Source organism: Cherax quadricarinatus, chromosome 1 (genome assembly GCF_038502225.1).
Source record: "Cherax quadricarinatus isolate ZL_2023a chromosome 1, ASM3850222v1, whole genome shotgun sequence".
Taxonomy (NCBI): domain Eukaryota; kingdom Metazoa; phylum Arthropoda; class Malacostraca; order Decapoda; family Parastacidae; genus Cherax; species Cherax quadricarinatus.
The window spans coordinates 79,723,517-79,745,762 of record NC_091292.1 but is presented as its reverse complement, the minus strand read 5'-3'; the positions used below and the strand labels follow the sequence as shown (position 1 = coordinate 79,745,762).

Sequence of the window (22,246 nt, the reverse complement as noted above, 5' to 3'; positions counted from 1 at the left end):
AAACTACGAATTCTCTGCACTATATTCACACCACACATTGCCCTCAGACATGACATCTCCACTGCCTCCAGCCTTCTCCTTGCTGCAACATTCATCACCCATGCTTCACACCCATATAAGAGTGTTGGTAAAACTATACTCTCATACATTCCCCTCTTTGCCTCCAAGGACAAAGTTCTTTGTCTCCACAGACTCCTAAGTGCACCACTCACCCTTTTTCCCTCATCAATTCTATGATTCACCTCATCCGCTGACACGTCCACTCCCAAATATCTGAATACATTCACCTCCTCCATACTCTCTCCCTCCAATCTGATATCCAATCTTTCATCACCTAATATTTTTGTTATCCTCATACCCTTACTCTTTCCTGTATTCACTTTTAATTTTCTTCTTTTGCACACCCTACCAAATTCATCCACCAATCTCTGCAACTTCTCTTTAGAATCTCCCAAGAGCACAGTGTCATCAGCAAAGAGCAATATATATATACATATATAATACATATATACATATATAATACATAAAATACATATACATTACCTAAGAGAATACTCCATTCTCTTGAATGCACAGTAACTCATCTAATGACCATATGACCTGTTTCTGCACTACAAATCATTGATTTTACTCAATCTGATTCAATTATATTTACATTGTTATGCTACAAATTTGTACAGCTTTAATGCTTCTTATCTGAAATACTCATTTGTACTTCATGTTGTAATTTGTTTACTATAATTTTTACCATTGAATATATCATTGCTTAGTTAATCTTAAGTTAATTTTAAGCCTGCCCATAATGCTCTGCATACAAGGGGCTTTTGGCATGTGCGCCCAATCACTATATTTCTTTGAACAACTATGTATCATGTCCAAATAAAAAATAAATAAATAAATAAATATATATACTATCTTTTAGGAGTGAAGAAGAGCAGAATGTAAGTGTGGGGGAGGTACGCGAGGCATTACGTAGAATGAAAGGGGGTAAAGCAGCTGGAACTGATGGGATCATAACAGAAATGTTAAAAGCAGGGGGGGATATAGTGTTGGAGTGGTTGGTACTTTTGTTTAATAAATGTATGAAAGAGGGGAAGGTACCTAGGGATTGGCGGAGAGCATGTATAGTCCCTTCATATAAAGGGAAAGGGGACAAAAGAGACTGTAAAAATTATAGAGGAATAAGTTTACTGAGTATACCAGGAAAAGTGTACAGTAGGGTTATAATTGAAAGAATTAGAGGTAAGACAGAATGTAGGATTGCGGATGAGCAAGGAGGTTTCAGAGTGGGTAGGGGATGTGTCCCTAGACACTATCAACACTGTAAAAGACCAAGTCACCCTACTTACTTTGTACCAACATTACAGAGGAAAGATCAAGAGTGGACCAACAACTTGCCAATGTCATAACCAACTTCCAAGACCATGTTAGGTAAGACACATATGCAACAGTTAGACCATAATGACCAACAGCAGCTATCTGACGCTCTTGTAGTTAACAGCAAACATCTCCCACCCACAGTAACCCAAGAGACCTGCATGGAGACCACCCTGCAGCTTATCAAGGACCACATTCGCCTTAACATACGTAGTGATGACCTAAAGGATTGCAAACTGATGGGCTACCAAGCAGGTAAAAAAACAGTGCTGTTAAAATTCCAAACTAGCCTACAAAGAAACAACCTACTAAAAACATCTATTTCTATGAAAACTGATGTTTACATCAATGAGTGCCTTACCAAAATAAGACAAAACCTTCTTTATCGGCTAAGAAAATTACGCTATGCCCAAAAAATCCACCAGTGCTTTGTGAGGGATGGAAAAATCGCAGTTAGGAAACAGCCCACTGGGAAGAGATACTTCATCTCTACAGAACATGACCTTAAAACATTCCTAAGTGAGGCTGGACTAACAGAATCAGAGTAAAGTGCAGATAATACCCACAGTCACCAGTTAGTGTTATATTGTCATAAATTTGTACCCCCCTAAAATTCTAATACCCCAACTACTTTTGATTGTCATTGTTGTATTCAACGACCATTCTACCTCATAGTCTTAATTTGTTTAATATCTACAGAATCTATCTCCTTTTTTTACAACTTACCGCATCACTGTTCCATCTTATTTTATTATAAACTAGCCATAACTTGTCCTCAATAATTCTACCTCACTTTAAGAAATACTCAATTGCCCAATTTTATTCTAAAATCCCTATTATTGCCCAATTTTGCTTTAAACTATATTGATCAAACTTATTGTAAACTTCCTTTATTGACCATTTTATTCTATATTTTTTTAAACTAGTATTTTCAACTACAACTTTTATATTATCCTATCTACCATCTTACTAGCATATTATAACCAAGTCATTGCCATTTTTATTTTTACAATTTTTTTTTTTATTATTATTCTTTTGCTACCTTAACTTGTGTATTTTATCCTGTCAATTTAAATCTAGTTATACTCTAATTCTTGTAAACAACTTATATAAGACCTTAGTGCAATTACAATTGAGAGTCTTGTGCCTTTTTTATATTATTAGATTAAACTCAGTTGTACTATAGTCAATACCAAATTCATTATATTAGACCATAGTGCAATTACTAGTGAGAGACTGGTGCTATTTTTAATTTGCATTTTTATATTATTAGATTAAATCTAGTTGTACTATAGCTCATTCTAGCTCAAAACATAGACTCCACAAAAGTCATTATATTAGACATTAGTGCAATTACAAGTGAGAGTCTTGTTCTATTTTAAATTTGTATTTTTATATTACTAGTTTATACCTAGTTGTACTTTAGTTCATTCCAGCACAACACATAGACAACATCAACTTCATTATGTGTAGTAGTGACTATACTCTATATAACCAAAATACTCTAGCTATATACTTATCCAAGCTTCCCACCACTACAGATATCAGTACTAGAACTCAACACATAACTAAGGATATAAATAACCATAATTTAAACCTAGAAGATGATTGATCACGTTGACCCTGATCTAAACTTCCATAATCTGACACCCAATCAAAACCTATTGGAAAGTAACTGCCTTTATTACACAGATACACAAGCCAGCACTATCCTAAACAATGCTAAAAGTCTATCAGTACTTAACTACAACATCAGGTCCTTAAGCAAACACTATGATGACCTCCTGGCACTCCTTGAATCACTAAAGACACCCTTCTCCTGCATTATTCTTACTGAGACCTGGCTTAAGCAGGACACAATAGATATCTACCCTCTACCAGGATACACAGCAATTCACAACTGCAGACCAAACCAAGTTGGGGGTGGTATTGCAATCTATTACTCTAACCAATTATCTTGTATTAGCACCACTTGCTTTAGTGATGAATATGGCGAATACATTTTTGCTAATTTTACTGTAAAAAACCTTAAGACACCTATAACAATCGGTGCCATTTACCGGATACCTCACACAAACATCCCAAATTTCAGTGAGAAATTAAAGTCACTAATAACAAACAGACAAATGAATAAGCACCACCTTCTCTTAGCTGGAGACTTCAACATCAACCTTGGCTTACTAGATGATCAGCCTGTAACTGATTTCATCAACAATATGAACAACACACTTCTCATACCAACAATAACTAAACCAACCAGGCTCACTGAGACAAGTGCAACCATAATAGACCACATATGGACCAATATACTAGCCCCCCTTAAATCAGGGATAATCACAGATAGCACTACAGACCACTACCCTACCTTCCTCCTGACAAACATTAATAAACCACCACTTGAATACAACAAAGTCTCATTTAGACTCCATGACGAGGCCTCAATAAGGAAGTTCACAGCTGACCTAGAGATTGTTGACTGGCCTACAGAATTCTCCAAGGCCAATGGTATTGATGACTGGACAGACATTTTTCTTAACAAATTACTTAGACTATACAACAAACATTGTCCTATAAAAACGAAACAGATCACAAACAAACGGCTTGGTTGCCCATGGCTAACCAGCACCATTCTGAAATCCATTGACAAGAAACACCAATATGAAAAGCAATATAGACAGGGCTTAATACACAAAGATATTCTTAAACACTATTCATCAGTTCTCACCAAAGTAATAAAGAAAGCCAAACAACTATACTACTCCAGTAGATTCACAGACACTAGAGGAGATATAAAAAAGACCTGGAAAACACTCTCTCAGATTCTAGGGACCCACAAACTGAAAAAAAACAAGAATATTGTCCTAACTAAACCTAATGAAACACCACTACATCCCACTGACACAGCTAACAAGATAAACGACTTCTTCTCAACCATAGGATCTAATCTCGCCAATAAAATCCCACATACCAATGCCCATGCCGGGGACTACCTAGATGGGAATTTCCCAAATTCCTTCTATCTTGCACCAACTGAGCCCTCGGAAGTCACAGAGATTATAAAGTCACTTAAAAACAACTCAGGGAATCTGTCTAATGTCCCACCATTACTGTACAAGCGAGCGGCCCATATCCTTTCGCATGCTATTTCATTACTTTTTAACAAGTCACTAGAAACTAGCACCTTCCCGAAACTACTCAAGATGGCAAGGGTTACACCAATACATAAAGGTGGTGACCCTACAGACTTAAACAACTATAGGCCAATATCAAACTTACCATTGCTATCCAAAATCTTTGAGAAACTCATGCACAAGAGACTATATTCATTTATAACAGCACAAAACATACTCAACCCCTGCCAATTTGGATTTAGGAAAAATAAAAGCACTAATGATGCAATCATAAAAATGCTAGATCTGCTTTACACAGCATTGGAAAATAAGGAATATCCACTAGGAATTTTTATTGACCTAAGAAAAGCTTTTGACACAGTAGACCATGACATCCTACTCCACAAACTTGACCATTACGGTATAAGAGGCCATGCACTTGCTTATTTCAAATCTTACCTTACTAATAGGTATCAGTATGTTACCATTAAAGACACAGCACCAACAACATGGCCACCTGATACTGGAGTTCCGCAGGGAAGTGTCCTTGGTCCCCTGCTCTTCCTCATATACATCAATGATCTTCCAAACGTATCCCAACACCTGAAACCCATTCTCTTTGCTGACGACACGACTTATGTCATCTCTCACCCTAATCTTGCCACCCTCAACACCATTGTTAACGAGGAGCTGATCAAAATATCGACTTGGATGACAGCCAATAAACTTACGCTTAACACTGACAAAACCTACTATATTATGTTTGGTAGCAGAGCAGGAGATGCACAAATTAACATTAAGATCGACAACACTCTAATTACCAGACATAATGAGGGCAAATTCCTAGGCCTATACCTTGACAACAACCTGAATTTCAGCACCCATATCCAACACATAACCAAAAAAGTATCCAAAACAGTTGGGATCCTCTCCAAGATACGATACTACGTGCCGCAAAATGCCCTTCTCACACTATACCACTCACTTATTTATCCATACCTCACCTATGCTATTTGTGCTTGGGGATCAACTGCAGCAACACACCTAAAGCCAATAAAGCCACCTATGCTATTTGTGCTTGGGGATCAACTGCAGCAACACACCTAAAGCCAATAATAACCCAACAAAAAGCTGCAGTAAGAATAATCACTAAATCCCATCCCTGGCAACACACCCCCCCACTCTTCATAGATCTAAACTTACTCCCTGTTCAGTACATCCACACTTACTACTGTGCAATCTACATCTACAGGACCTTAAACTCCAATATCAACCTTGACCTAAAACACTTTCTTGATAGTTGTGACAGAACCCACAGGCATAACACCAGACACAAACATCTCTACGACATTCCCCGTGTCCGACTAAACCTTTACAAAAATTCAATGTATGTCAAAGGCCCTAAAATCTGGAACACCCTACCTGAGAACTCTAGAACTGCAGACACATTCATCACCTTCAAAACTACCATTAGAAAACATCTTATCTCCCTGATACACCCCATCAACTAACTACACGAATACCACCTGGTGGTTCACACTTACACTCACTCACCCATTTGACCATAAACAGAAATATTAATCTCAATCTTAAAATAATGAATCCTATGATACTCCAATACTGAAACTATGTACTGTGCCAAAACAAAAGCATTCACATTACTAAACTCACAAACTAGTATTTAGTCACTTAGCCATAATACCAACTTACCTCATAACTTGTAATATTTTAAAATAAAGAACTAAACTAAGTCTGCCCGAAATGCCTAGCCATGCTAGGCGTTCTAGTGGTACACTCTGTAATCATTATTTAACTACATGTAAACCACACAACAACCAAATTCTGTAAATTCAACATTGTAATCTTTGTAGAGAATAAACTTTGAATTTGAATTTGAATTTGAATTTGAATCAAGTGTTTACATTGAAGCATATATGTGAACAGTATTTAGATAAAGGTAGGGAAGTTTTTATTGCATTTATGGATTTAGAAAAGGCATATGATAGAGTGGATAAGGGAGCAATGTGGCAGATGTTGCAAGTATATGGAATAGGTGGTAAGTTACTAAATGCTGTAAAGAGTTTTTATGAGGATAGTGAAGCTCAGGTTAGGGTGTGTAGAAGAGAGGGAGACTACTTCCCGGTAAAAATAGGTCTTAGACAGGGATGTGTAATGTCACCATGGTTGTTTAATATATTTATAGATGGGGTTGTAAAAGAAGTAAATGCTAGGGTGTTCGGGAGAGGGGTGGGATTAAATTATGGGGAATCAAATTCAAAATTGGAATTAACACAGTTACTTTTTGCTGATGACACTGTGCTTATGGGAGATTCTAAAGAAAAGTTGCAAAGGTTAGTGGATGAGTTTGGGAATGTGTGTAAAGGTAGAAAATTGAAAGTAAACATAGAAAAGAGTTAGGTGATGAGGGTATCAAATGATTCAGATAAAGAAAAATTGGATATCAAATTGGGGAGGAGGAGTATGGAAGAAGTGAATGTTTTCAGATACTTGGGAGTTGACGTGTCGGCGGATGGATTTATGAAAGATGAGGTTAATCATAGAATTGATGAGGGAAAAAAGGTGAGTGGTGCATTGAGGTATATGTGGAGTCAAAAAAATGTTATCTATGGAGGCAAAGAAGGGAATGTATGAAAGTATAGTAGTACCAACACTCTTATATGGGTGTGAAGCTTGGGTGGTAAATGCAGCAGCGAGGAGACAGTTGGAGGCAGTGGAGATGTCCTGTCTAAGGGCAATGTGTGGTGTAAATATTATGCAGAAAATTCGGAGTGTGGAAATTAGGAAAAGGTGTGGAGTTAATAAAAGTATTAGTCAGAGGGCAGAAGAGGGGTTGCTGAGGTGGTTTGGTCATTTAGAGAGAATGGATCAAAGTAGAATGACATGGAAAGCATATAAATGTATAGGGGAAGGAAGGCGAGGTAGGGGTCGTCCTCGAAAGGGTTGGAGAGAGGGGGTAAAGGAGGTTTTGTGGGCAAGGGGCTTGGACTTCCAGCAAGCGTGCGTGAGCGTGTTAGATAGGAGTGAATGGAGACGAATGGTACTTGGGACCTGACGATCTGTTGGAGTGTGAGCAGGGTAATATTTAGTGAAGGGATTCAGGGAAACCGGTTATTTTCATATAGTCGGACTTGAGTCCTGAAAATGGGAAGTACAATGCCTGCACTTTAAAGGAGGGGTTTGGGATATTGGCAGTTTGGAGGGATATGTTGTGTATCTTTATACATATATGCTTCTAAACTGTTGTATTCTGAGCACCTCTGCAAAAACAGTGAATATGTGTGAGTGTGGTGAAAGTGTTGAATGATGATGAAAGCATTTTCTTTTTGGGGATTTTCTTTCTTTTTTGGGTCACCCTGCCTCGGTGGGAGACGGCCGACTTGTTGAAAAAAAAAAAAAAATATATATATATACAGGTCCTCCATCACAAATCCGGCATCATTGGGATGTGTAGTGTGCCGGATTACTGAGTTTGCCAGATTTCAGAGTGGTTAGGTTAGAATACCCTTAATAAAATTAACCAACTTGACTTACACAGTTCATTGAACATCGGCAAAAATCGAACATTTCCGCTACTTTGAGCTCAATTTCAAGGTACTTTTCGTCATGAAAGCAATCAAAATCATGTTTATTTCTGTAATATATCTTTCATTCTATCAAATGAGTCCAAAAAAATGAAAATACAACCACAAAAAAACATACGAAAATATACTGCAAAGAGGCGGCTAATGGCCGTCTTTTTTTATTTTTGTTGTACGTTAAGAAAAAAAAATATTTACCAAAAATCATATATGGCAAGCCCAAGCCAGGTACTGGAAATAAGTCACTTTGTCTGACTTTTCTGGGTTATCCTAGGTTCTCTATACATACACTGCTATGTATGATAATCTATGTAACTGTATTTGTGTATACCTGAATAAACTTACTTATTTACTTACTTCTAGTCTGCCGACTGAGTACAAGAAACCACCCATTCACTTATTTCAGCTACCCAACAAAGCAGTCAGAAATTGGCAATTTGGCCGATTTCACACAAATTTCAACAGATGCCAATTTCAAAATAGGATCCAGAATAAACAATGTAGATATTCCTGGCACTAAAATAACATTTTCTCTGTTCATTAGTCACGGCTACAGGCCTCTCTTATATTACTCTTGCTTACCATTTGGAATTTTTATTAACAAAAAACTGGAAGATTTACTGTTATGCAGACTACTGCATTATTGTAATAATTGTATAAATAATGTCAACCCATTCTTGACTGCGTACTGGACTGGCAGGTGGACAGGTATTGGATGGTGACGTCATTTGTGTACTCTTGAGCTTCGCTAAAGAATAGAACATTTTTGCTACTGTGAGCACAATTTCAAGGTACTTTTCGTCATGAAAGCAATCAAATTCATATCTATTTCTGTAATATATATTTCATTCTATCAAATGAGAAAGAAAAAATGAGAATATAACCATAACAACCATACAAAAATATACCGCTAAGCGGCCGCTAATGGCTGAGAAGTGAACTCCGCTATTTATGGTCTGATTTCTTTCATTTTTGGTGTACGTGAAGAAGCATCTTTCCATCATACATTGCCCAAGTTTAAATAAGATAACTCAACAAACAACTGAGAAAATTATAATAATAATAATAATAACATCTTTATTTACTACACGTACATGTACAAGGTATACAGGCCTAGCTGACATCAGTGATATACTACTGTATAGAAAGCTGCTTGTTATGCAGAGTATTTCAAAAAAAATAGGTCAGTGTCCCAGGATAACACCCACACCAGTCGACTAATACCCAGGTGCCCATTTATTGATGGGTAAACATATACAACAGGTGTAAAGAAACACAGCTAATGTTTCTACCCTGGCTGGGAATCGAATATTTACCAAAAATCACATATGACTAACCCAAGCCAGGTACTAAAAGTAAGCTACGTTGACTTTTTTTGGGTTATCCTAGGTTCTCTACACATATGCTGCTATGTGTGATAATCTATAGAGAGAAAATAACTTTTTTGTTTCATGTTTATGGTGCAGTACGAGTGTATATCACAGTTAGCCCCGTGCTATACTACTCTGTTTTCTCTAATATAAGCCCCTAAGAGAGGGATAGGAGAATGGTATTTGTATACCATATCCTCTTCATACCTCCATCGAACTGCTCGGTATTATGCCAAATATTATTTATTCTGGAGTATTTAACATGTTTTATGTTATTTATATTGTTTATGTCATATTAGATCAATTGTGATAGGCAAATAAGCTATAGTGTTGATATTAGCGCAATAATAAAGCATATTCTCCTGCATCATGAGACTGAGTTCATGACAACCGACAGTGGCTTCAAAGCCACCTTATCTTTAATGGATAATGTACTGTGTAGGTGCTTTACATAATGAGAAAAATTTCTTTTATTCATTGGAACCATGGCTAGGGCTAAAAGCAAGCAGGTTAAAACATTAAATGGAGAAAAAGAAATTAGAATGACTTATGCAGCAAGTAGCGCCACCAAACAGTACCAGCAGGTTGGTGTGGCGACCCTGGAAATTTGAAATTATGCTAGCCAAAATTAGTGCTGAATAACTGAAGGAACCGAATAACTGATTGCCGGATTTGTGATGGCGGACCTGTACAAATATATATATATATATATATATATATATATATATATATATATATATATATATATATATATATATATATACATATACATACATACTTACTTACCCTTACAAGATCATGGACAAGGGAGGATATGAAGAGAGTATCAAGTTTAATGTCTTCCATAGCCAGTATATCAAGTAATGATCCTCTGGTGCAGTATTCTGTAACAAGTGTCACCTTGCTATGCTCCCCATGTGAAACTTTTCTGTGCTCAACAAATGCTCCAATAAATGAACAAACATTGTCTTGTTTAAGTTCCCGCATATTTCTGAAAAAATGAAAAATAATATATTACTCTAAATGTGTATGTGTTTTGAAAATCCTTATAATCTATAAAAAATAAATTATATAATGCTCTGCATACTAAGGGCTTTCTGAATGCACACCTAAATGTCACTCATTTCTTTGCAAACATTGTATCATGCTGAAATAAAGAGTCTTTAACCTTTACCCCTTTCAAGGTTTCGGCCATACTAGTATGGCTTACGCACCAGGGTTTATGACGTACCTGGAGTTTACCTGGAGAGAGTTCTGGGGGTCAACGCCCCCGCAGCCCGGTCTGTGACCAGGCCTCCTTAGGTCAGTGTCCCAGGATGCGACCCACACCAGTCGACTAACACCCAGGTACCCATTTTACTGATGGGGAACATAGACAACAGGTGGAAAGAAACACGTCCAATGTTTCTACTCTGGCTGGGAATCGAACCCAGACCCTCACCGTGTGAAGCGAGAGCGTTAACCACCAGGCCACCAGAGCCCACCTAAATTCTAGCGCCCTTAAATCTAGTGAGAGAAAGGTGGTAGGCCTACATATGAAAGAATGGGTCTATGTGGTCACTGTGCGCAGTATAAAAAAAAATCCTGCAGCACACAGTGCATAATGAGAAAAAAAAACTTGGACCGTGTTTTTGGATTAAAACAGCGACTTTGCATGTATTTTCGTATGGCATTTATTGTTGCATTCTAGTTTTCCTGGTTTCATTCTATAGAATGGAAGATATTTTACAGAAATTGAGATGATATTTGACTGATTTTACAATGAAAAGTACCTTGAAATTGAGCTCAAAGTAGCAGAAATGTTCGATTTTTACCAAAGTTCAAAAGTAAACAAATCATGCTAAGCGTCCAATACACGTCAATTGGTGAGTCTAATATTCTTTCACAAGTGCGCTGATATTATTTATACCATTTTTTACACTAATGCAGTAGTCTGCATAACAGTAAATCTTCTATTTTTTGTGAGAATAAAAATTCAATGTGGAAAGCAAAAGAATGTAAGAGGGGCATTGGGACGTGACTAATGAACAGACAAAATATCATTTTAGTGCCAGGAATGTCTTTATTCTTTATTCTGGACCCTATTTGGAAATTGGCATCTTTTGAAATTTGTGTGAAATTGGCAAAATTGCTAAATTCTGACCACTGTATTGGATAGTTGACATCGGTAAATGGGTGGCTTCTTGCACTCATTCAATAGAAAAAATGGAGTTCTAGCAAAATATTCATGATTTTTGTCGACTAGTACAGTGGAATTGGCCGAAAATAGGGCTCAAAGTGGGCAAAATCGCCGATGCATAAACATTGCCAAGACCGCTAACTTCACAAGAGCATAATTCCGTAAGTTTTCCATCAAATTTCATACTTTGGTGTCATTATGATCAGAAAAAGATTCTCTATCTTTTCATAAGAAAAATAATTTTTGTTTTTGAAATTTGGGCAACCCTGAGAACAAGTCTCTGAGTGGGCCTGTTGACCCTGAAAGGGTCAACAGGCCCTTTGAGGGTACAAGCTGTATTTCTACTCCCTGTCCACAGGGTCCAAAAATTTTCAATTTTTTTTTTCTTGTGAAATGATAGAGAATCTTTTTCTGAGGGTAATAAAACAAAAAGTATGAAATTTGATGGAAAACTAATGAAATTACACTATCACGAATTTTACTGTCAACGATATTTACGCATCGGAGATTTTGCTCACTTTGCTCCTATTTTAGGCCAATTACATTATTCCAGTCAACCAAATTTTTAGCTTTTCACTAGTTTTACTTCTATTTTATTGACTGAGCACAAGAAACTGCCCAATTAGCTATTTCAACTACCCAGTAAAGTGATCAGAAATTGGTAATTTGTTGTAATAGTTCAAAATATTCCAATTTCAAAATATGGTCCAGAATAAACAACACAGGCATTTCTGGCACTAAAATAACATTTCCTCTGTTTATTAGTTGTGTTTCTGGGCTTTACAGATGAATTTAATTTTGATTTTTTATTCACACAAAGAATTTTTATTCACACCAAAAAATTGAAGATCTACTGTTGTGCAATATTGTAATAATTGTATAAATAATATCAGCGCATTCATAAACATATATTAGACCTACCAGTAGATGTGTATTGGATGCGTAATGTGATTTGTTTACTCTTGAACATTGGCAAAAATCGAACATTTCTGGTACTTTGAGCTCAATTTCAAGCTATTTCCATTAATAAAACTGATCAAAATCATTTCTATTTCTGTAAAATATCTTCCATTCTATTGAATGAGATCAAGAAACCTCAAATACAACCATAAAAACCATACAAAAATACACCGCAAAGTTGGAGTTTTAATCCAAAAACACTCAAGTTTTTTCCTCATTATGCTATGCATGCATAATTTTCCGCTCACAGCTTATCTGAGTGAGCTGAGTTCATGGCGTAGAACTACAGCTTGGACCCCTCAAAGGGTTAATGACCTCAAAAATCCCAACAGAATACAGCCTCTCCTCACTTAATGACGGAGTTCCGTTCGTAAGACCACATTAGTAAGTGAATTTGTCACTAAGTGAGGAGCATACTATAATGGTAGTGGGTTTGTGCCAACCATCTTTGATATTTTAATGTCACTTTTGCACCATTTATAACATTTCTATTATATTTTAAATCTTTATACAGTAGTGTACTGTATACTGTAATAAACAGAATAGAAGAAATCAGCTCTAACATACATTATTTAGGTATACATACTGGTGAGAGAGCCCATCTTATGGCCGAGTCATCAGTAAACGAGTACATTGCTAAGTGAAGAGAGGCTGTAGGATAAATTTTAACCCTTTCAGGGTCCGTCCCGTAGATCTACGGCTTTACGTTCAGGGTCCAAACCGTAGATCTACGTCATGAGCTCAGCTCACTCTGATAAACTGTGAGTGGTACATTTGGGCCTAGATATGAGAGAATACATCTATGTGGTATGTGTGCACCACATAAAACAGATCCTGCAGCACACTGTGTATAATGAGAGAAAAAAACTGAAATGATTTTTCGATTAAAACAGCGACTTTGCAGTGTTTTTTCGTATGTTTTTTATAGTTGTATTTGCGATTTCTTGGTCTCATTTGATAGAATGGAAGACATATTACAGAAATAGAAATGATTTTGATTGGTTTTAGCACTGGAAATGGCTTGAAACTGAGCTCAAAGTAGCGGAAATGTTAAATTTTTGCCGATATTCAAGAGTAAACAAACGACCTCACACATCTAATACACACCAGCTGGTGGGTCTAATATACATTCACAAATATGGTGATGATATTTATACACTTATTACAGTATTGCATAACAGTAAATCTTCTATTTTTTGGTGTGAATAAAAATTCATTATGTGAATAAAAAATCAAAATGGAATTTATTTGTAAAGCCTCAAAACGTAACTAATGAACAGAGGAAACGTTAGTTTAGTTCCAGGAATACCTACATTGTTTATTCTGGACCCCATTTTGAAATTGGAATATTTTGAACTTCGTGTTAAATTGGCCAAATTAACAATTTCTGATCACTTTATTTTGTAGTTGAAACAGTTGACTTGGTGATTTCTTGTGCTCAATCGATAGAATAGAAGTAATACTAGTGAAATAGCTAAGAATTTGGTTGACTGGAATAATGTAATCGGCAAAATCGCAGATTCATAAATATCGCTGACACATCAAAATTCGCGAGAGCATAATTTTGTCAATTTTCCATCAAATTTCGTACTTTTTGTTTTATTACCTTCACAAAAAGATTCTCTACCATTTCATAAGAAAAAATAACAAATTTTTTTTTTTAAATTCTTGGACACTGGGGCACCACTTCAGATTTGGGCCTTGGACCCTGAAGGGGTTAAGTAACCTCTGTGTTGGAGAGACTTGTAAATTACTACTCTGGGTTAAGCTTCCTTTCAGCAGTCTCTTGTGGATATAGAGAAAATATGGAAGAGTGAAGGTAGAAAAATAAACTGTGCTGAACAAAAACAATGTGGAACTGAAAACATGAAGGCATGAAATACCCACTGGACTCAGAGGCTGTACTGATGACTATCACAACAGGAGGGCTTAAGACAGTTATGGCAAAGCAATTATTATATGGTAAGAGAGTAATTATTATATCAACAAACCTGCTGATATAATAATCTTAACATGGTTCAACTCCAGAAAATAATATGAAAATTAACATGAACACTCAGCTAGCACCTTAGTGCTCAGCAAATGTCTCTAGGCCAAACCAGAATAGCATAAACAAGCAACCTTATTTCTACAAAGTGGAGTACAGTATATAATTAACACTGGAGTAAATGTCATGTATAAATTACTACAGGAAAGCCCCGCTTATACAGCAAGTTAGGTACTGGGCTAATGCTGTAAAGTGAAAATCAATGTAAAGTGAAACATAGCCTTTACTCACTTTCAAATGCATTTAAAAGCAATAGAGCTAGGCCTAAAAAATGCATATAAAGTATACACATAACTTACCTTAAAATATTTTCAGCTTTAGCTTATAGTAACTGGTGAATATATTTATTGTAGGAAGACTGAATAAATGAAGAATGGGTATAATTAACCCTTTCAGGGTTGGCAGGCCCTCTTCTAAGCTTGTTCTCTGGGTCGGAAATTTTTTTAAAAAAAAAAAAAAAAAAAAAAATTATTATTTTTTCTTATGAAATTATAGAGAATCTTCTCCCGATCATAATGACACCAAAAGTATGAAATTTGATAGAAAACTTAAAGAATTATGCTCTTGTGAAGTTAGCGGTCTCGACGATGTTTACAGATTGGCGATTTTGCCCACTTTGAGCCCTATTATCAGTCAATTCCAATGTACCAGTCAACAAAAATCATACTATTTTGCTAGAACTCCATTTTGTCTATCGAACGAGCAGAAGAAACCACCCAATTACCGATTTCAACTAACCAATAACGTGGTCAGAAATTTTGCCAATTTCACACAAATTTCAAAAGATGCCAATTTCCAAATAGGGTCCAGAATAAACAAGACAGACATTCCTGGCACTAAAATAAAATTTCCTCTGTTGATTACTCACGTCCCCAGGACTCTGCTACATTTCTTTTGCTTTCCACTTTGAATTTTTTTCTCACAAAGAATAGAAGATTTATGTTATGCAGACTACTGTATTCGTGTAGAAATGGTGTAGAAATGGTATAAATAATATCACCGCACTTGTGAAAGAATATTAGACTCACCAGTTGCCGTGTATTGGACGTGTGGCATGATTTGTTTACCTTTGAACTTTGGCAAAAATCGAACTTTTCTGCTACTTTGAGCTCAATTTCAAGGTACAGTGGACCCCCGATTAACGATCTTTTTTCATTCCAGAAGTATGTTCAGGTACCAGTACTGACCGAATTTGTTCCCATAATGAAGTAGATTAGCCCATTTCAGACCCCCAAACATACATGTACAAACGCACTTACATAAATACACTTACATAAAGGGTCGCATTTGGAGGTGATCGTTAAGCGGGGGTCCACTGTACTTTTCATTGTGAAACCAATCAAAATAATCTCAATTTCTGTAATATGTCTTCCATTCTATAAAATGAGACCAGGAAAACTAGAATACACCCATAAATACCATACAAAAATACAGTGCAAAGTCGCTGTTTTAAACCAAAAAAATGGTCAAAGTTTTTTTTTGTTCTCATTACGCACTGTGTGCTGCAGGATTTATTTTATACTGCACACACTGACCACACAGACCCATTCTTTCATATGTAGGCCTACTAGCTTTCGTTAGATTTGAGGGCGCTAGAATTTAGGCGTACTAGTATGTCAATAACCCTAGTGCGTATGCCGTACTAGTATGTAAGAAACCCTGAAAGGGTTAACCCTTTGACTGTCACACACCCCTTTCTGAAACTGTCATTTTATGTTGAAAAATTTTTGGAAAAAAAAAAAAATTATTATGAAATGATAGAGAATCTTTTCGCGATGGTAATGTCACCAAAAGTACGAAATTTGATCAAAAACTTACAGAATTATGCTCCCACGAAGTTAGCGATCTCAGCAATATATACGCATCGGAGATTTCCCCAAATTTGAGCCCTATTTTCGGCCAATTCATTGTTCCAGTTGACCAAATTCATAGCTATTTATTTAGAACTCCATTTTTTCTATCAACTGAGTACAAGAAACCACTCATTTACTGATTTCAACTACATAATAAAGTGATCAGAAACTGGCAATTTGGCCAATTTCAAGCAAATTAAAAAAGATGCCAATTTCAAAATAGTGTCCAGAATAAACAATGCAGACATTCTTGGCACTAAAATAACATATCCTCTGTTCATTAGTCATGTCTCTAGGTCCCTCTTATATTACTCTTGCTTTCTATTTTGATTTTTTATTTACACAAAAAATAGAAGATTTACTGTTATGCAGACTACTGCATTATTGTAAAAATGGTATAAATAATATCAGTGCAATAGTGAAAGAATACTAAACTCCCCAGCTGACGTGTATTGGACGTGTGGTGTGATTTGCTTACTCTTGAACACTGGTAAAAATCGAACATTTCTGCTACTTTTAGCTCAATTTCAAGGTCGTTTTCATCATGAAACTAATCAAAATCATCTCTATTTCTGTAACATGTTTTCCATTCTATCAAATGAGACCAGGAAAATGAGAATATAATCATAAATACTGTACGAAAATACACCTCAAGTCGGTGTTTTAATCCAAAAACATGGTCGGAGTTTTTTTTCTCAGTATGCACTACATGCTGTAGGATTTTTTTTATACAGTGCACACTGATCACAGAGCCTACCAGCTTTCTCCTGTTTGATTTGAAGCCTCTAGAATTTATTTTTTATTATCACACTGGCCGATTCCCACCAAGGCAGGGTGGCCCGAAAAAGAAAAACTTTCACCATCATTCACTCCATCACTGTCTTGCCAGAAGGGTGCTTTACACTACAGTTTTTAAACTGCAACATTAACACCCCTCCTTCAGAGTGCAGGCACTGTACTTTCCATCTCCAGGACTCAAGTCTGGCCTGCCGGTTCCCCTGAACCCCTTCATAAATATTACTTTGCTCACACTCCAACAGCACGTCAAGTATTAAAAACCATTTGTCTCCACTCCTATCAAACACGCTCACGCATCCCTGCTGGAAGTCCAAGCCCCTCACACACAAAACCTCCTTTACCCCCTCACTCCGAATCTTTTCGCTAGAATTATTGACTATATATACGTCTGAAACACTGGCTCGTAAGACATATATATACGACCGAAACAGTCAAAGGGTTAAATGTCCAGAGCAATTTATTATTATAAATTATTATTCTTATATTATTATTACAAATTATTCTTATATATATAAATGGGGTCGAAGAGGTATGGGGAAGGTTTAAAAATGTAGTGTTAGAGTGTTCAGCAGAAGTTTGTGGTTACAGGAAAGTGGGTGCGGGAGGGAAGAGGAGCGATTGGTGGAATGATGATGTAAAGAGAGTAGTAAGGGAGAAAAAGTTAGCATATGAGAAGTTTTTACAAAGTAGAAGTGATGCAAGGAGGGAAGAGTATATGGAGAAAAAGAGAGAGGTTAAGAGAGTGGTGAAGCAATGTAAAAAGAGAGCAAATGAGAGAGTGGGTGAGATGTTATCAACAAATTTTGTTGAAAATAAGAAAAAGTTTTGGAGTGGGATTAACAAGTTAAGAAAGCCTAGAGAACAAATGGATTTGTCAGTTAAAAATAGGAGAGGAGAGTTATTAAATGGAGAGTTAGAGGTATTGGGAAGATAGAGGGAATATTTTGAGGAATTGTTAAATGTTGATGAAGATAGGGAAGCTGTGATTTCGTGTATAGGACAAGGAGGAATAACATCTTGTAGGAGTGAGGAAGAGCCAGTTGTGAGTGTGGGGGAAGTTCGTGAGGCAGTAGGTAAAATGAAAGGGGGTAAGGCAGCCGGGATTGATGGGATAAAGATAGAAATGTTAAAAGCAAGTGGGGATATAGTTTTGGAGTGATTGGTGCAATTATTTAATAAATGTATGGAAGAGGGTAAGGTACCTAGGGATTGGCAGAGAGCATGCATAGTTCCTTTGTATAAAGGCAAAGGGGATAAAAGAGAGTGCAAAAATTATAGGGGGATAAGTCTGCTGAGTATACCTGGTAAAGTGTATGGTAGAATTATTATTGAAAGAATTAAGAGTAAGACGGAGAATAGGATAGCAGATGAACAAGGAGGCTTTAGGAAAGGTAGGGGGTGTGTGGACCAGGTGTTTACAGTGAAACATAAGTGAACAGTATTTAGATAAGGCTAAAGAGGTCTTTGTGGCATTTATGGATTTGGAAAAGGCGTATGACAGGGTGGATAGGGGGGCAATGTGGCAGATGTTGCAAGTGTATGGTGTAGGAGGTAGGTTACTGAAAGCATTGAAGAGTTTTTACGAGGATAGTGAGGCTCAAGTTAGAGTATGTAGGAAAGAGGGAAATTATTTCCCAGTAAAAGTAGGCCTTAGACAAAGATGTGTGATGTCACCATGGTTGTTTAATATATTTATAGATGGGGTTGTAAGAGAAGTAAATGCGAGGGTCTTGACAAGAGGCGTGGAGTTAAAAGATAAAGAATCACACACAAAGTGAGAGTTGTCACAGCTGCTCTTTGCTGATGACACTGTGCTCTTGGGAGATTCTGAAGAGAAGTTGCAGAGATTGGTGGATGAATTTGGTAGGGTGTGCAAAAGAAGAAAATTAAAGGTGAATACAGGAAAGAGTAAGGTTATGAGGATAACAAAAAGATTAGGTGATGAAAGATTGAATATCAGATTGGAGGGAGAGAGTATGGAGGAGGTGAATGTATTCAGATATTTGGGAGTGGACGTGTCAGCGGATGGGTCTATGAAAGATGAGGTGAATCATAGAATTGATGAGGGAAAAAGAGTGAGTGGTGCACTTAGGAGTCTGTGGAGACAAAGAACTTTGTCCTTGGAGGCAAAGAGGGGAATGTATGAGAGTATAGTTTTACCAACGCTCTTATATGGGTGTGAAGCATGGGTGATGAATGTTGCAGCGGGGAGAAGGCTGGAGGCAGTGGAGATGTCATGTCTGAGGGCAATGTGTGGTGTGAATATAATGCAGAGAATTCGTAGTTTGGAAGTTAGGAGGAGGTGCGGGATTACCAAAACTGTTGTCCAGAGGGCTGAGGAGGGGTTGTTGAGGTGGTTCAGACATGTGGAGAGAATGGAGCGAAACAGAATAACTTCAAGAGTGTATCAGTCTGTAGTGGAAGGAAGGCGGGGTAGGGGTCGGCCTAGGAAAGGTTGGAGGGAGGGGGTAAAGGAGGTTTTGTGTGCGAGGGGCTTGGACTTCCAGCAGGCATGCATGAGCATGTTTGATAGGAGTGAATGGAGACAAATGGTTTTTAATACATGACGTGCTGTTGGAGTGTGAGCAAAGTAACATTTATGAAGGGGTTCAGGGAAACCGGCAGGCCGGACTTGAGTCCTGGAGATGGGAAGTACAGTGCCTGCACTCTGAAGGAGGGGTGTTAATGTTACAGTTTAAAAACTGTAGTGTAAAGCACCCTTCTGGCAAGACAGTGATGGAGTGAATGATGGTGAAAGTTTTTCTTTTTCGGGCCACCCTGCCTTGGTGGGAATCGGCCAGTGTGATAATAAAAAAAAAAATATTCTTATATTATCATTACAAATTATTCTTATATTATTACAAATTATTATTCTTATACAGTGGAACCTCTACTAACGAGCACATCCATGTGCGAGTTTTTCCAGATATGAGTAGTTGATCGGTTGATTTTTGCTTTCATAAGCAAGCGAAATTTCCAGATGCGAGTGGGCCTCAAGGGAGGTTCCTTGATGCTGGAGAGGGGCTCTTGGTTGGTGGGGAAGACAGCATGGTTGGTGGGGAAGACAGCATGGTTGGTGGGGAAGACTGCATGGTTGGTGGGGAAGACAGCATGGTTGGTGGGGAAGACAGTGTGGTTGGTTTGGAAGACAGCATGGTTGGTGGGGAAGACAACATGGTTGGTGGGGAAGACAGCATAGTTGGTGGGGAAGACAGCATGGTTGGTGGGGAAGACAACATAGTTGGTGGGGAAGACGGTATGGGTAATGGGTTATGTTGAAACTGGGATGGATACTATACATGCAGCAGCAGGTGGTGGTGCTGTTTACCTGGAGTTTACCTGGAGAGAGTTCCGGGGGTCAACGCCCCCGCGGCCCGGTCTGAGACCAGGCCTCCTGGTGGATCAGAGCCTGATCAACCAGGCTGTTGCTGCTGGCTGCACGCAAACCAACATACGAGCCACAGCCCGGCTGATCCGGAACTGACTTTAGGTGCTTGTCCAGTGCCAGCTTGAAGACTGCCAGGGGTCTGTTGGTAATCCCCCTTATGTGTGCTGGGAGGCAGTTGAACAGTCTCGGGCCCCTGACACTTATTGTATGGTCTCTTAACGTGCTAGTGACACCCCTGCTTTTCATTGGGGGGATGGTGCATCGTCTGCCAAGTCTTTTGCTTTCGTAGTGGGTGATTTTCGTGTGCAAGTTCGGTACTAGTCCCTCTAGGATTTTCCAGGTGTATATAATCATGTATCTCTCCCTCCTGCGTTCCAGGGAATACAGGTTTAGGAACCTCAAGCGCTCCCAATAATTGAGGTGTTTTATCTCCGTTATGCGTGCCGTGAAAGTTCTCTGTACATTTTCTAGGTCGGCAATTTCACCTGCCTTGAAAGGTGCTGTTAGTGTGCAGCAATATTCCAGCCTAGATAGAACAAGTGACCTGAAGAGTGTCATCATGGGCTTGGCCTCCCTAGTTTTGAAGGTTCTCATTATCCATCCTGTCATTTTTCTAGCAGATGCGATTGATACAGTGTTATGGTCCTTGAAGGTGAGATCCTCCGACATGATCACTCCCAGGTCTTTGACGTTGGTGTTTCGCTCTATTTTGTGGCCAGAATTTGTTTTGTACTCTGATGAAGATTTAATTTCCTCATGTTTACCATATCTGAGTAATTGAAATTTCTCATCGTTGAACTTCATATTGTTTTCTGCAGCCCACTGAAAGATTTGGTTGATGTCTGCCTGGAGCTTTGCAGTGTCTGCAATGGAAGACACTGTCATGCAGATTCGGGTGTCATCTGCAAAGGAAGACACGGTGCTGTGGCTGACATCCTTGTCTATGTCGGATATAAGGATGAGGAACAAGATGGGAGCGAGTACTGTGCCTTGTGGAACAGAGCTTTTCACCGTAGCTGCCTCGGACTTTACTCTGTTGACGACTACTCTCTGTGTTCTGTTAGTGAGGAAATTATAGATCCATCGACCGACTTTTCCTGTTATTCCTTTAGCACGCATTTTGTGCGCTATTACGCCATGGTCACACTTGTCGAAGGCTTTTGCAAAGTCTGTATATATTACATCTGCATTCTTTTTGTCTTCTAGTGCATTTAGGACCTTGTCGTAGTGGTCCAATAGTTGAGACAGACAGGAGCGACCTGTTCTAAACCCATGTTGCCCTGGGTTGTGTAACTGATGGGTTTCTAGATGCGTGGTGATCTTGCTTCTTAGGACCCTTTCAAAGATTTTTATGATATGGGATGTTAGTGCTATTGGTCTGTAGTTCTTTGCTGTTGCTTTACTGCCCCCTTTGTGGAGTGGGGCTATGTCTGTTGTTTTTAGTAACTGTGGGACGACCCCCGTGTCCATGCTCCCTCTCCATAGGATGGAAAAGGCTCGTGATAGGGGCTTCTTGCAGTTCTTGATGAACACAGAGTTCCATGAGTCTGGCCCTGGGGCAGAGT

General features: G+C 38.0%; 2 protein-coding genes across 8 annotated transcripts in view; one reads left to right on the top strand and one right to left on the bottom strand.

The window, feature by feature from the left end:
- LOC138852424 (forkhead box protein P2-like) overlaps window positions 1-2,359 on the top strand; it is a 113,721-nt gene extending 111,362 nt beyond the window's left edge. Inside the window, exons 2-3 of one of the 2 annotated variants that reach the window (XM_070083081.1) lie at window positions 1,368-1,431; window positions 1,522-2,359. The gene's annotated coding sequence lies outside the window, so the exon portion shown is untranslated. The remainder of the gene's footprint in view (window positions 1-1,367; window positions 1,432-1,521) is intronic. The other variant, XM_070083083.1, reaches the window with a different exon arrangement.
- Window positions 1-22,246, bottom strand: part of LOC128688956 (receptor-type guanylate cyclase Gyc76C) — a 619,662-nt gene that overhangs the window by 208,430 nt on the left and 388,986 nt on the right. For all 6 annotated transcript variants that reach the window (XR_011391737.1, XM_070083032.1, XM_070083048.1 and 3 more), the window contains one exon: window positions 10,243-10,447. Coding sequence is in view for 5 of the 6 variants with exons in the window: in XM_070083032.1 (XP_069939133.1) it covers window positions 10,243-10,447 (205 nt within the window). In the remaining variant the exon portion in view is untranslated. The remainder of the gene's footprint in view (window positions 1-10,242; window positions 10,448-22,246) is intronic.